Source organism: Abramis brama (genome assembly GCF_963993115.1).
Source record: "Abramis brama genome assembly, chromosome: 24".
Lineage (NCBI taxonomy): Eukaryota > Metazoa > Chordata > Actinopteri > Cypriniformes > Leuciscidae > Abramis > Abramis brama.
In genome coordinates this window covers 8502442-8519393 of record NC_139986.1, presented here as the reverse complement: position 1 = coordinate 8519393, position 16952 = coordinate 8502442, and the positions used below count along the sequence as shown (strand labels likewise).

At 37.2% G+C, this 16952-nt stretch overlaps 1 protein-coding gene across 1 annotated transcript; it reads left to right on the top strand.

The window, feature by feature from the left end:
* Positions 1 to 3068: 3068 nt before the first annotated feature.
* On the top strand, positions 3069 to 16851 carry txndc5 (thioredoxin domain containing 5). Its single transcript, XM_084102345.1, has 10 exons — positions 3069 to 3379; positions 4478 to 4630; positions 5414 to 5519; positions 6672 to 6768; positions 10454 to 10569; positions 10661 to 10747; positions 11270 to 11419; positions 12130 to 12212; positions 14073 to 14202; positions 15285 to 16851. Exons 1-10 carry the CDS (start codon positions 3108 to 3110, stop codon positions 15405 to 15407), a joined length of 1317 nt encoding a protein of 438 aa, XP_083958471.1. The 5' UTR covers positions 3069 to 3107; the 3' UTR covers positions 15408 to 16851.
* The last annotated feature ends 101 nt before the right edge of the window (positions 16852 to 16952 follow it).

Here is a 16952-nt window from a genome sequence, read left to right as displayed (position 1 = left end):
CCCTGGGACTTGTCCGTGGTTCTGAACGCGCTTTCTAAAGCCCCTTTCGAGCCCATTGATAACATTGCCTTGAAGCTGCTTGCTTTAAAGACAGCTTTGTTACGTGCTCTTACTTCATAGTTGTCATGTAAACGTACTTGGGTTGGGTTCACTTGAAGCAGTTAAGTTAATTTAAAGGTACACTGTGTTGTTTTTAAAATATTTTATTAGCTAAAATCAATATCTTCATAAATATGTCCTAATTGGTGTAAAATTACCTCTGCCAATGATCTGACTTATCCTTGTAAGCGAAGAATTTCTTATCTTTATTTACATTGGACGGGTAAGTCCAAGGAGGCTTCCATGTCGTTCCGCCATTTTGAAAAACTATAATAGCAGAGAGGGACAAAAAGAACTAGCCTACCTCAATGCGTTTCCACAACGCGTTTTTGTTCAGAGCCAGCGTCACGTGACTGAAACCAGCTGAAACGGACAAGGAGATCAGTGAAAGGCGCTTGTCACTGCCCCGGCAAATTTGAAAGGCTGCACTGCAAGTGTAGCGCTATGGCGGTGAGAGGGTAATAGAATAGAGACAGGTTTACCACACTTGGCAATATATGATTGACTACGCCACCCCGGAAAACCAGGGAAATAGCCCTAAGGGCACACAGGTTCGTTTTGAGTGGAAGGGTGAGAGGACATGAGACATATATAGAAAAATAGAAAAGTTTATTTTGCTCGTCAATGTTGAATAATAAATAGCTAGATATTTCAACGTTAAAAACTCACATTGGCATACACACACTTTAAATAACAAACACAATTTAAAGAAACTCAACAATCAAGAGCCGCGGTATCTGGAGGTACGGGCCAGCTGCCAAATTGGAAACCAAACCCGCCCAAATAATCCACTACAAATACCCACACACACACGTGAAGGGTTAAATGCCAGAAGACACACAGCACTAGGTGTGAACACACCACACAAATGGCAGCTTCGCCTTCACCCTCCAGAAACCCCCAGCTCCTGCAACAAAATAAAATAAAAAGATGAGAAACACTAAACATATAAAATCCAAAAAAATAAAACAAATTAAATAATTCAAAGATCTAAACCACTTGACATAATTAGGACTCAGTACCACATAAAACAAGTTGACATAGAAATAAACCAAATAATCAAACATACATTACCCACAGTTAAACACACAAGATGCTTCAAACTAATGGAATTCAATAGAAGGTGGCCAGAGGAGACAACCAACCAGCTCGCACAGTCAGAGGAATACACAGTACTCAATAGCAACGTGCGACAGAGTCACAGCAGTTAATAGTTGCTATTGTGATGAACGTCGAGGCAAAACAGCGACGCAGTCGCACTCATACACGATCACAGTTCAGCATTGATACTCGATTCTCACGAATAGCCCAAGAGACCCTCGGTTACGCAGGGGGCCTGCCGAGCAGAAAGATAATGTTAAAAACAGAAACAAATTATTAACACACAAAACTATACTCTTACATACCGCGGGATGATCCCGGCACACAAACCGCTTCGCAGTTGCGCACCATATTGCAGTAATACAGCCGCTCAGTCAGGAACATAGGTGACATGCTATCAATGCCACTGAAGACAAAACATAATAAATTGCCAACCGCGGCCAATTTCTTCTCATTAACAAAAAGGCTACACATACCTGTAAGGAGTGGGCAGCAAACACACAGCAGGCGGGGAAAACCCCTTACCGTCTAAGCCTGACAGTGAGAGAAATTCATATCAACCGCCCGCACAGAACGAGAAGCACGAGTTCACAACAAACAATCACATACCTGCGGCAGCCACGGATGACGTCACAAGGGCGATACCAAGACGCATGCCAAGTGGCCACCACACATCCCTTATATATAAGAAAGGGGCGGGGGCTTAAACGAAGCACAGGTGAATGAGATCCTCATAAGTGGATTCAGTCACCCTGCTACACAAGGCACTTCATAATGCAGGATCATACTTAAGCCAAGCCACAGGAGAAGGAATCCTCGTCGCCAAAAAAGCGAAATAACGAACCTCATCACCCGAAAGAAAACTCGATGAATGCTATTGGAAGACATGTTGTCATAGTTTCTTGGTACATAATGGCTACCGTAGTTGCAACACGCATTTGAAAAAGCGAGGCGCTAGAGAGCACTATTCGTTTGAATGCAAAATACAATTTCACTGCTAGATGGGAGAAATTCCTACACAGTGTACCTTTAAAGGTGCACAATTCTTTGGACAAAAATAATTATTAAGAATTATTGTCCTTCAATTATTAAATTAATACAATTTCAACACTAAAGCAGCTAGAAAGACAATATTGTCGTTATTCAGCTTAATTTACTTGATTCAGTTTAGTTCAATAATGTGACTTGCAAAGGTTCATCAGTGAAACAAACTTAATTCAACTATAAAGCAGCTCTATAGAGGATAATCATTATTCAGCTCAGGTCAGTTCAGTTCAGTGTTGATTCAGTTCAGTTCTAGTAGTCCAAAGTTTATAAAACACTCTTAATTTCAGCTATAAAGCATGTCTACAGAAGTCAATAGGGTCATTATTGCAGGTCAATTTAGTTGCAGTGTTGATTCAGTTCAGTTCAATAACTGTCAGTGTTGTAAAGTTCATCAATTATGAAACAGATTTAAATAGGTTATAAATCGGCTCTACCGATGACTTCTCATTATTCAGCTAAATTTGGTTCGTGTTTTGTTAGTGCTAATGCAGTAAAATCCAAAATATTCTTGAATATTAAGTGTCCCCAACTAAGCAAGCCAGAGGCAATAAGGAACCCAAACTCCATCAGTTGACAGAATGGAGAAAATCAAATTCAATGCAGTTTAATTTGAATAAATAGTATGCTAATAGAAACATAATAGTATAGATTTATGCATTAAAATAAAAACGTTTTCTTATGTCAAAAAAAAAAGAAAAAAAGAGAAGTTTCTTGATCTCGAAATAACAGTAAAAAAATGCATGGCTCTTATGAGCCTCCGTACATGCCCCGGATGAGCAGCGTCGATGAGAGCGCCTGCGCAGTCCTCAAATCTACACATCATACGGCTCGTCAACACACAACTGCTGAGTTGTCGTAGGATGTTATACAGATTAGCTCTGTCTGCTAGCGGTACACTCACTCACAGACTCACTCATTTAAACTCCCGGCTTTCGCTTCATTCACAGGCCTGCTCAGTTATGAACATGACTCCGTTTTTAACGAGTTTTATTTATTTGGCGTTGTTATGCAGTTGGATAAGCTGTGATAATGACACAGAAGAGGACGAGCATGCTAAACACACATACACGGTGGAGATGTTCAATGATGCCGTCTCTACTGCTCCACACTTCGTCATGTTCTACGCGCCCTGGTAAAACTATACAGCTTCATCAAACATTTTCATTATATTCAGATACATAAAGTGATAAAAAATATTGAGATCAGCGTCGTTGTGTTAGTTATGGGTTGAATTGCTGCGATGTTTGAAGTGGCTAAATCCATTAGCCACTTTAATCTGGTCTCCTTTAAATAAAATTGAATGAAGTGGATGTAAAGTTTCGAATGCACGTTCATATAAATACTCAAAGCACAACTTTTCTATATTAGAGTGATGTTGATGATAATGGACTTTGGTGAAAAGTTTAAATTCCTGCAGTCATAAAGTTTTAGTGTAACGTTAGGCCTACGTGGCAGATCAAGAACAGCCGTGACATACATCACTTCCTCCTCATCCTCTTATAAAAAAAAGAAAAAGAAAAAGAAAAAAAAAGTAACTTACCATGGTGCTTTTAAAATGTGCATTGGTAATACCAGGGTTAAATTTTGGATGGTACTATTATGATATCATGGTGGTGTTTTTAGTTATTTTTTTGGACTTTACCATGATTTAAGTTTCACTAACAAAAACACCAAAACATTTATTTTTGCATTTTTTTTGGATCATGTATGGTAGTCCTATTGAATTATTTGAATATTTTATTTTTGATACCATTGTAAATGTATAGTATTATCGTTTTACCACGTTATACACTAACTTTACCATGGTGCCACCACAGCATTAATCATGTTAATACCATACAGTAATACAAAATGCATTAATGTTTACTTATTACCCACAAGCTTGGATGTTGCATAACTTTAAAATGCTTTCATGAACTAAATTTATTATTAGGGCTCCAGTTGGAAGGTACTACTAAACAATATTCCTTGATTTTATTAACATTCTATTCTCTTGGTGTTCTGTACTTGGTGTACTTTTAAATTATAAATATATTTGTTTTTTAACTTAACAATGATTCACACGCAAGGCAATTTACCTGACCAATGAACTTAACTTTAGCAAATTTAAAAAGTTACTTTAGTTAGTTATGGCCCATTGCTCTCTTATGCTATGAAACTTTTGTAATATGTGACAGAATAATATGTAATGTAGTATGCTGTAAGTGTTTAATGTGTTTGTGGTGTGCAGGTGTGGTCACTGTCAGAGGCTGCAGGGAACGTGGAATGAGTTGGCAGAGAAGTATAACAGTATGGAGGATCCTCCAGTGTATGTTGTGAAAGTCGACTGCACAAAAGACACTAAGTTTTGCTCCAGTGAACACGGGATCCGTGGATACCCAACGTAAGCATTATTGCTCCTTATAGTACTGTATGTTATTGTTACACATCATGGTCCTCAAACAAAAAAAAGACACATTTTGAGATGTTACATGCACAGAATGAGAGTAAAAATTATTCAGATGTTATGTGGTGTACTTTGAACTTTACACTGAACAGCCGAATTATGACACTATTGACTTTTTTTTAGAGCTGCTTTACAGCAGAATTGAATTCTGTTAAAGGGTTAGTTCAGCCAAAAATAAAAGTTGTCATCAATATCTTTTTGATAAAATCTGAGAGTTTTCTGTCCCTCCATTATCAGCATTATCACCTTCATTAAAGAGATTGTAAAACTAATCCATATGAATTGAGTGGCTGAGTCCATATTTTCTGAAGAGACACAATCGCTTTACATGATGAACAGATTGAATTTAGGCTTTTATTCACATACAAACATTCATCAACTCACACATCGGTTATGGTAAACAGAAGCTCAAGCATGTTCGCTTGACATGCGAGAACCAATGATGAGGTTCATGTGTGTTACACAGCACTTGATGTTTGTTCTCACGTGTCAGGCAAGTACGACTGAGCTTCTGTTAATGTTCCCTGATCCATGTTTGTCATCTATAGCTTTAAAAAACGATCTGCATTGAATAAAGCGCTATATAAATAAAGGTGACATGACTTGTGTGTGTGTGTTTATATGCATGATTTATAATCACCTGACTTGACTGTCATGTGCTTTAGGTAAAAGTTAAATATGGTTTGATTAATCATTGACTGACTAACTTTGTTGTTACAGCCTGAAGCTGTTTAAACCTGAGCAGGAGGCTGTGAAGTATCAGGGTGCAAGAGACCTGCAGGCCCTGGAGAGCTGGATGCTGAAAACCCTGCAGGAGGAACCTGAAGTAAGATTACAAAACTGATTCAATTTGTAGCAGATTTTTGATTTGCTTTTTAAAGTCACCTGGCACGAGTACTTGACAATAACCTCTCCCCTCCAGCAACCTGTCACTCACAAGATCGCTGCAATAGCAAATTATGACGATCCAATTAATTCCCGATGGATGAAATCAAGTCCCGCCCTTCTTTTTTCTTTTCTTGTTTGAGTAGCCGTCTCACTTGGATATTCATCACAATAGGAAATAACTATTGCCACTTCAGTTTAATGCCGACTTTAAAAGCACTTTGTGTAGTTATTGGTCAAGGTGAAAAGGCCTGTTCACACCAAGGATGATAACTATATAAAGATATAATTCTAAAAATCTTAATTTAAAAAAAATATATATTACAGAGTGACTGTAGAATACAATACACAGGATATAAACAAACAGATCCGCAAATTGATCTGTATACATATGACAGACATCTATGTTGAACATGACCATAACACGGATTACTGCAGGTAGATAGAGACACAAGACACGAGAGAGACAAACAGATCTTCATGAACACCTACACAAGACTGTATCATGCATTATTTAAGACCTTAAGGGCTAAAATCTTTCTAAATATAAAAGAATAGCAGAGTCCACACCACAGCTATAATGATAATGGCACAGAGAAACAATATTTTTGGGATCCCTTTCATAATGATTTTTTTTTCCAACTGATGAACGATAAGAACATTGACAGCCAATAAGAATCCATCCTGCTTTAAGGAGCTTGAGCATTTAAAGCGGCAGATGACATAACTGCAGAATGAGTGTAACAGAGGCCAACTAGTAAGAGCTGTTCGAGTAAACCTCACTCCCCTGGCCTAAAGAGGCGCACTAGTGACTGACGCTAGAGGCTGTGGTCTTTAGCGTCCTTGTTAGCGTGCCCATCTCACATGCTGGAAACGCTGGTTTGAATCCCGCTCAGAGAGGTGCGAGTAGAACCAGAGGGCTTACACGCGCTTAGAATAAACAGAACGATATCGTCTGCTGGTGTGGACGCTTATAGTTATTGTTGTAGTTATCTTTATAGTTATTGATTTTGTTGTGAACGGGCTTTAATTCTAAAATGTCACACTATTACAACACTTGTTCTTATTTTGTCTTTCACCCATTTCACCCCAGGAGCCCCAGAGTGAACCCGAGCCACCCAAAGTCCCTGAACCCAAACAGGGCCTGTATGAACTCACAGCCAATAACTTCAAATCACACATCGCTAAAGGTAGTAGCCCACAATCAGTCTTTATATACACCCTTTAAGAAAAGATTATATATTAAGAATTTATCCTTGCAGTTGAATTACAAAGTGATATATCTTACAGTATTACGTTGGTGGTTAATGGGATAGTTCACCCAAAAAAATTAAAACTGTTATTTCTTTCATAGCACAAATCAAGATATTTTTAATATTCCAATTAATCCATACATTGACAGACATAAAAATAACTCATATGATTCAGGCTGTTTCGGAAGCTCAAATGTGTGTTCTTGATGTAAAAAAAACAATTAGGTTTGTTCTTACACGTGACAGTTACGTGCTTAAAAGATGTTAACGGGATGATTGCACAACATTTAAAGGGGTCATATAATGCCATTTTTGTACAAGCTAATATGATTCTTTAGGGTCTAAATTAAAAGTTTGTAATATACTTTAATTAAAAATTCTCATTAGTATTGTAAGAAAACACTCATTTTACCTGGTCAAAAACAGCTCTGTTTTCAGCACGCCGTTTAAGTGCATGTGTCTTTAAATGATAATGAGCTTTGCTCACCCCGCCCCTCTGTTCTGTGCGTACACCTTTTGTAATAATAACACAATAACCATAACGCGTTGTTCATTTTAAACGTGGGATTATGAATTATATTGAGAACGTCGTACATAGAAAACATGCCATAACGTACCCTGAGTGTAAACCTTATTCATCGTGAAGCGTGCAGCAAGCGATTTGCAAAGATTAATATAAAGGTTAATAAAACGTTACACTCACTTCTTCTGGAGGTGCAGCAGGAACACGAATAGTTGGTACCGACCCTTTTTTCAGGAGCAGCTTCTTAGCAAAACCAGCTTTATACTGACCTCGATTATAAAGCAGTCTGGTATGTGAAATGATTCGCACAAACATGAAAGCATTGACGTTGATCGTGGGGAATATTCCCTTCGAAAACAAACTCAGCCACTGCGTCTTCAGCGGTTCGGATTTAGGAACATCAAAATGACTGCTGTGTTCCTTATTACACCCAAGAACAGAACACCACAATCGCTTAGACGCCATTCTGCTCATAGATAGTGCTCCAGCGTATCAACAATGGCTGCGCCGGTCCGCGCGGACTATGATTGACAGCTCGCTCACGAGCGAGGGCGGGTCTGTGTTGAAACGCTGCTGTCAATCAACAATCGTGGGAGGGGCCCCTCCCACGATTGCTTGATTAGAGACGGGGGAAAACATATAAGAAGAAGAAGATTAAAAAAAAACACTGGATGGATTTTTATCATTTTATGATGGTTGTGTACAGGCACTGCCAACACACATTTCAGTACAATCAACTTGTAAACGTGCATGTACCATTATATGACCCCTTTAAGTGAGATACAACTGTTGCCATGAGTGCAAGTAGCAGAAACAACTAAGAAGCAGAACAATCTGTTAAATACGTTATTGACGTAATACGTAATTGAAGAGGTGCAAATGACATTACAAAACACATTATAAATGTAAATGAAAGACAAATAATCAGAGAACCAAGAAAACAAGTGTCGCCAAATCAATGAAATAATCAAAACATAATTCCCATAACTATTAAACCCAAACCTCTAAAACTACTTGCCAAAAGAAAAGCCAAAATCTTCAGCGTATACGACGCCTTAAATTAACTACGCTGACTAAAACAGAAAAGATACAGTGGATGGCAAACACTCTTAATCTAACTAACAAAAACAATCCTATCTACCGTTGTTTTTGAAGATGGATTTATAAAGGCCAACAATCAGTAGAATATGAAATCAAGAAACAAACGAAAATCAAGTCTGGTTAGCTACTACCTACAACACACCGCGTTTGAATCAGATTATCCGCGTATAACACAGGGATCAGTCACACGCACACACCTGCACTTAATACTAGTTTTGAGTGATCTAGTGCATTCTCTCAGAACAGTGCAATAATACATCAGCAACAACAATAAACAAACCCGAAGGTGTGTTGATTTCGAAACCACCGCATAAACAAACATTAACGTGATCATGGCTCAATTGACATTTTAATATTTAATGTTGAATGAGATCTGGCGCTGATCTCCTCACTCCTCGTCAGTGGGGCCTTTTAACCTGCCGGACAGGGGATTGGTCGAACGCCGTGACGTCGCGTATATGATGATGCACAGCCGTATTTTCCAATGATCATAATAATTTGTGGAAACAAATAAAAGCAAAAACACAAAAGAGAAAAACAATACAAAATACAAAAACACACGTGGAACGTAACAACACGCATGCATGTTTGAGCTTAATTTGGCCATATTTGATGTGGCTATGTATGTAATTTGATTAATGTTTATATGTGAATTTAAGTTAAATTTAAATCCATTAGAAAGCAATGTGACTACAAGACTAGGAATAAACTGCTTGATTCATATGTATTCGTTTTACCATGCTTTTATAACCTTTTTGAATATTTGAAGTTTTGGTAGCCTGGACTTTCCACTGAGGGGCAGAAACCTCTTAGGTTGCATTAAATATCATCTCAATGTGTGTTTCAAAGATGAACTAAAATTACGTTTTATGGGTTTGGAATGACATGAGGGTGAGAAAATTATTATATAATTTTCATTTTTGGTTGAAGTGTCATAATATTAAAATTATGTAGAAGGGATTTTTGCATTTCGTCTCTACTTCCCTGTCAATATTCTCTAGACAACCAACATAATGACTATATGTGTGTGTGTATGCATATATAGTAGTCAGCATTTGAAGTGGATCTCAACCTTTCATCAAAGTTATACATGAATTTTGAACAAAACCCGTTCTTGTCTTAGGACAACTTTGATTAACTTTTTTTTGATCTACTTCAAATGTTGACTACTGTATGTATGTATAAAAAAAAGGTTATCCAGTAATCCCAAACAACTGGTGAAAGCACTCTCTTTTTTAGCATTTAAAATATAGCCTATGTTTTGATGATGCAAGTTAGATAAAATGATCAGTATTTCTTATACAATTTTAACTAATTAACTTAATATATTTTTCAAACATTATGCATGGGTTTAGCAGGAAATAGCACATGGTTTTCCATAGTTTAATTGAAAAATTATCAGGATTTCAATAGCCCTTCTGTTGTTCCCATAATTTTCTCTTTATGACAATTACTTTGGCAGTAAAGGTGAACTGTGTTCTTGGCTTTGGTACAGTTTCAGCCCTTTTCTCACCTCTTTTATGCTACATGTTCCGTCCGTTAGCCAAATAACTGATTCCTGTTTTGAGGAGAGGCAGGAAATGATGCTGTAGCTTTGACAGAGCTGTTTATGTTTCCCACTTTCAGATGTTGGAAGCACAATGTAAAAGATGTTGCATAAACCTAATGTGGTGCTCATCAAGTTTTTCCTTTACATCTTTATTTATTGTGCAGTCATTTGTGTAATGCTTAAATCAATATACTTCCACATTCAGAACTGTACTGTGTATACGTTGTGCATTTCAGTTGAAAAATCATATGGTGCTGGGTGGCAATGACTGTTGAGTAGGGTGGGTATCATTGGAATTGTAGTGATTCTGATTCTGCTTATCGAGCCCAGTTTAGAATCCAATTAGGTAAAAAAAATCCATCATTAGTCTTTTTGCAAAACATTTTGTTGCTATCCTACTTGAGACATGGATCATTTTGAGTTTGTAACCCTGCCGTTGTCCTCTGCAGGTTCTCACTTTGTGAAGTTTTATGCACCATGGTGTGGGCACTGCAAAGCCATGGCTCCAACATGGGAACAGCTCGCCACCAGCTTTGAGCATTCAGACAGCGTCAAGATCGGCAAGGTGAGAGGCCATCGTGGTTTCTCTCTTCATTTTCTACATTGTAAATGTTCTGATTATTTATTATACTTTTTTTTTTTTTTGCTGGCTAAAGGTGGATTGCACACAGCATTATGAAGTGTGTTCAGAAAATCAGGTTCGTGGTTATCCCACGCTGCTCTTCTTCAGTGATGGAGAGAAGGTAAGGACCTCTAGCGTAGCTTCATTTTTTTAAGATGGATATTAAGGTTTATGAATATTACTGTTCAAAAGATTGGGGTTGATAAATTTTTTGTTTTTGAAATAATTCTATTATGCTTACCAAGGCTGCATTTATTTGTTCAAGAATACATGAAAACAGTAAAATGGTGAAATGATTTCAACTTAAAACAATTTAATTATTTAATTTACATTATTTTTAAGAGTAATTTATTTCAACAGCCATTACTCCAGTCTTCAGCCACATTATCCTTTAGTAATCATTCTAATATAAAAATCTTACTGATCTCAAACAGTTTGTTTTTCAAATATTAATTTATCTTTCTACGATTTCTATGGTTTTCACCTGGTGACAATTAAACAGTTATTTAAAAAAATCCCATGGGCTTGTGTTGGGGTCACCCAGTCCATATTTAGAGACCATAATAAAAAAAACCATGATAAAATATGCAATTACTGTTTACACCAAACAATAATGGTAAGCTGTGCACATGTATGTTTTCAGATCGATCAGTACAGAGGGAAGCGCGATCTGGACTCGTTTAAAGAGTTTGTGGATAATCAAGTGAAAGCTGCTGAATCTAAAGATGAACCTGTGATTAAGGAGGAGCAGGCTGACGAAATCCCACCCAGCGCTGAACCTGAAGAACAAGAGGTGGGTGTCTGTTTTAGTTTTCACACAATACAGGTTTTGTTTGCAAATTTCCTGCTTGGCACCATAGAGATTTCATTCGTTTGTATGTGCGGGCAGATGTTTGAACAGCAAGCTGCAGACTTTGGCCCGTAGACACAAATCTGCATCTTGAAACCGAGGTAGTAATTATGGGCAGAGCAGCTATTTCCTCTAGCTGATGCAAATGTGCATGTGTGCGTGCGCTTGGGTTGGTGGGCTGGACTGGAAGGGGTGGGCGGGGAACTTAAAAGAGCTGTTATTTTGTTTCGTTAATTGGCTTTCCTGTCTAAGCTTGTCTTTTATAAAGGGATTCCGGCTGGCTGGAGTTGTTGGATGGCTAAAGAACGTCCCTCAAGAGCTGTATCGTAGATCTGGATTTTTCTCATTTTTAAAGATTGTAAAACGTTAGACTTGCTGATGCCTTTGAGATGAGACCTTGCTCTTAAACAGTGTTCAGAACTGTTGTTGTAATTAAGGAAACTAGCCAGTTTCCCAGAGAGGTATTTAAACTTCAGCAGGATATGATAACCTGTGGAGATTCTCTAGGGTTTATGCTATGAGCTGCTCTGCCCCGTGACACAAATTCTGTGCTATTATGTAATTAACAAATGAGTTAACAAGGAATACAATATTAGTGTTAAATGCGTACAAAATATGCTGCCACTGAAACATTTTCATTTTGTTTCTCTCAGTCTAATGTTCTGGTCTTGACTGAGAGCAACTTTGATGAGACGGTTGCCAAAGGACTCTCCTTCATCAAGTTCTATGCCCCATGGTGAGTGTTAGTAGGGTCTCGTTTGACATTTCGACTGGTCATTTATCAGTGGTCTGGTTTAGTGGCAGGTGGGGCAGGCTGATATGAAAAATACTTAATTCATAGTTCATTCATACTGTTGTTTGTGATATAAAACCTAAGCAGCATCAGTATTAATATTCTATTACAGTTTTTATTAAAATGTAATCATTTATGAAAGATTTTGAAATGTTTTTGTTTTTTTATACAAAATACAAAAACTCAAATAAAATAAATTATACCTAAATAGTCATTTCAAAGTGCTTAAGCTAAACATAAATTAGAAATGTTGCCTTGGCAACTAACTAAAATGTGTTTTTCATCTAATAAGTATTTTAATTCGCTAAAAGGTTTTTACGCTCGCTTGAGATGGTATTTGACTTTGATGAAAAGAGTTAATGCGAATAATGGGAGATGTTAATCGGCTGTTTCCCCTGATGGTGTTGCATTTACTGTTGGTGTAGGTTACCAACACCACCGTCATCCGCTGTTTTTGTTTTTTTGCGAATTTTTCGCAGCTCTAGAAGTGATTAAATTCCTTGTTTGTTTTTTTTTATAAAGAAAAAACTTTTTTTCTTTTTTTTTTGGCCAATGAAAATAGTTCTGAAAAAGGCCAAAGCAGTATCAAGTGGGTTGATGCTAACAGTAAAACATTTGGTACTGTAATAGAAATAACAGCTTTTATGGAATGCCATTTGTCAAATTAGATTAGAGGAGCAGAACTGTTCTATGTATGGATGAATGGATACATTGTCATAAATGGATTCTTAGTAAGTGTTTCGCTTACAGTCAAAATATCTAAATAATATTTAGGGCTGTCATGATTCCTCGATTAAATTCGAGTACTCTATTTAAAAAAAAAAAAAAAATGATTGCACTTAACCCGTCGCAGTGGCGCATTCCACAGATGAGAATCCATGAACCGCATTATTAGACCGTTTTCTAAGGCTGCTCGATATATTAAAACCATTTAAAAACCATACTATAGCATAGTGCTGTTGTGAATTCACAAAGACTGTGATTCAGTTAAATCAATGTATGCCCTGCGGGTTTAATATATGCACTTTAATTATTTAATGCGTGTAGGTAACTCAGAGCGGCTCCGTTCACAGCAAATGCTGCTCCACATGAACTGTTATTATTTCCATGCGTGAAGCATCTCTCAAACTCCATCTTTGCATATGCTGTGAATTTGGGTTGCTTATAACGTTCATCTGGAAACGCAATGTGCACCATTTCATCAGATTTGTAAGGTAAATCATTCATAAACCTATGCCAACACAGGAGAATACATCAATATCTTTCTAAAATGGGTTTGCATGTTTTGATGTCCACTCATGCTTGCTCAAGAAATTCCAGTGGCTGTAGCATTTCTATCAAGTTGTCAAATATTAAAGTGAACATTTGAATGAAATGTTGTTTAACCAATTTTTAACTTAATTAAACAACCTTTTTTTTTTCACTTTTAATAACTTTTTTTTTTGTATTTTAGGTTTAAACATTTTATATTTTAAAACTTCACAATTGCTGTTTGTTTCAAATGGAGGTTCCTCTGATTTATTAATTAGATTTTTTTTAGAGATGGATCAAATGTTATCAAAAGACTAAACATTGAGATTATTTTTAAGCTCTATTGCCAAGCCCTGCGCACTGACAGACACGTGTGTGTGTGTGTGTATACATTTCCTCGCACGCACATATGAACACAGTGTGCTTCCCTCCCCTATCTGTTCCTCTGATCATCTTGACACTTCCTTAGTAACTGATCAAAAGATCCGCCTGTCCCTGATTGGCTTTTCCTCTGTCGTTCAGTGACTCACGCAATGTGTCCGTGTGTTTAAGGTGCGGTCACTGCAAGAACCTGGCCCCTACCTGGGAGGATCTATCTAAAAAGGAGTTTCCTGGTCTGACTGATGTGAAGATTGCTAAAGTGGACTGCACAGTGGAGCGAACACTCTGCAACAGATTCTCTGTGAGTGCCGCTCATATAGTCTGGAACACAAATTCTGGCCTGCCGGGGGAGGGATTGTGAATGTTTGAGGGATGGGGTCGACATAACTTCATATTAGTGGAAGAAAGTCATTTTTTTGAACGAGGACATTCTTTAGCCAGTTTCAAAAGCTAGTGTGTTGTCTACCGGGAATGGAGATTTGAACAAATGATACAGGTTTCGGTTCCATTCCATTTAGTGTTGATTTTGTCAGCCTTTTTTTTATTTAGTCTTAGTCCTGTGTCAAATGTCCTTTTAGTTTTATATTTGGTCAACCTTTCCTGTTTTTTTGTTAGTTGACTAAAAGGCAGGGAATTTAAGTCTAGTTTTAGTTAATGAAAAGTTATATTTTTAGCCACGGTGTGTAATGGTTAATCTGATATCACAATTTCTTTCTTCATTTCATTCGAATTATTGCAGTTTCACCTATAATTTAGAAGAATGTCAACTTGTTTGCAACTTGTTGGCAATGTCTGCCATGGTTTATTTTACTCATCTACTCATCTAGTTTCCTGATTTATTATATCATCATATAAATTAACACACTCTACATTATGTGGAGAGTAACTTAAAAAGCTTAAAAGCTAAAACTGTAAAATTCCTAATAGTAATTCTAAATTGTTAATCTATTTCTACTAAAAGTTGCTGCAAACGTGAAGGAACACATGTTCAGAATATCTCAGTGGAGATGACTAAAATCCAGTTTACATGTTTGCAGAATAAGCTCAGATTATCTGAAAACGCAGACAATGCACAGAGCGCTTGTGCATGGTTGCCAGATTGTGAAGATTAAGTAAATCCAGGGTTACATTTTCAAGGGCAGGGAATGTATCCATTTAAGAGAAAAGCTCTGATTGGAGGGTTGACATCTGGCAACCCTAAGCTTGAAGGCTCGTAGAATCTTGTTAAAAACGGTCTATAATATTTTGTTCCTTCTTTATGTTCCTTCAAATGCTGCCTAGGTGGGCCGCTCACCACATTTTTGTGAAGAGCAGTTGTCTTTGCTCCATTTTTTTTTAAATGGATATCTAAATGTATGTAAATTTGATCATTGTTCTCTGTAGGTGCGTGGATACCCAACACTCCTGATGTTCCGGGCCGGGGAACAGGGGGAGGAGCATAATGGAGGGCGGGACTTAGAGAGCTTGCACAGTTTTGTCATGAAGCAAGCAAGAGATGAGCTGTAACTCCTCCCTCATTTTCCATCTCCCACGCTTCCTCTACAAAACAACACTATCTTCATTTATTATACTGTTAGAAGGACTGCTTTTTCTTCATTTCTGTCCCACACCTGCTGAAGTGAGGACAATCTCTTCCACATGGTAAAATGTGAATGTACATGATTTAATCTCGAGCAGTCGATGAGATTACTAGCAAATACAACCATACACGTTTGATTTTGCCCTTCCTCCTTGAAAGAATCAGTTGTGGGTTTGAAAAAGACACCTCTTCAGATCATTACATCGTTTAAGGTGCATAGTTTGTACATGTCAATTATGAGGAAATTAATTCAGCTTAGTTCATTATATCAACTAAGACTAAAAATGACCTCAGGGAGACCATCTAAAGATTGTCTTTTCCCTTTTTCTCAATTCAGTGTAAAATACTATAAAAAACACTTTCAGTTAGAATTGAAATGCGTTTCTGTTGTGATATTAGGTTTTGAATTGGTTTTACTGTTCAGAGGTTAAAATTAAATTAAATAAACCAGACTAAGGTAGTCTGTTAGCCAGGTTGGGAGATGAAAATCAGCCAAGATCAAGCTGGTTTGGATGGTTGGCCATAATCATCGAACCTGGCCAGTCTAACCAGCTTAATGGCCAGCAACCCACATTAGACTTGTTTAAGCAACAGGTGGACATTTGCGTAACTACTTTGAATGGTTAGTTTTGTCTTCTAATGCTTCTTAGTGCTCTTAGAGGCATATGAGTGGGGCAGACACATTTTTAGACATACTGCCATTTATATTAAGCATTTTTGGTAATTTTCTCAATGATCAGAAAATTGAAACCATGCAGAATAGTTCATATTTGTTGTATAGTGACAGTTTATGGAAAAACGGTTTATTTTGTATTACAGTACAGGTTGTGAACGGTAAAAGCAGTTACGGTACAGTAATATTTTTTTTTCTTTAAAGTTTGTTCTGCAGATGTGACTCTTTTTGCTCATCCTTTTTGATTAGATTTGTCTTTTTTAGACTGTTTGAGTCTCATTCTTTTCTCATTTTTGTCTCTGTAATGCAGTCTTGATGGCTTTCACATGCAGTCAACCACTTCATTCAGGCACTAGCATTGCCTGGTATCATTGCTCGAAGAATGCTGATAGTACTTGTATGTGTTCTCTGATGCTCTCAAGTGGTTTCATTGATTTATACAAATGTAATTTACATTTTTCCTTTTAAATGTTCCCACACTGAGATGTTTATTTTTCTCTTTTACTGGATCTGAAAGAGAAGGAAGGGAAAAGCAATCAGAGAAACCACATATATTCAGTCTTTATGGGTCAAGGCCGACCTCGGTGAAAAACGCAGTATTTTTGTCCTGTGTGAGAGAGGTACACACACTGCCTGGGGGTTTTTGTACAAAAAAGGCACATTGACAAATTTCATAATAAAATGTCTTTTTCCAAAAATAGCTGTTTTAATTTTTTCCTTTACTCCTGTTATATGATATCTGTGGTGTATGATTCATAAAAGGAGCAATAAATAAACTGTAAAATGTACAAGTATTTAC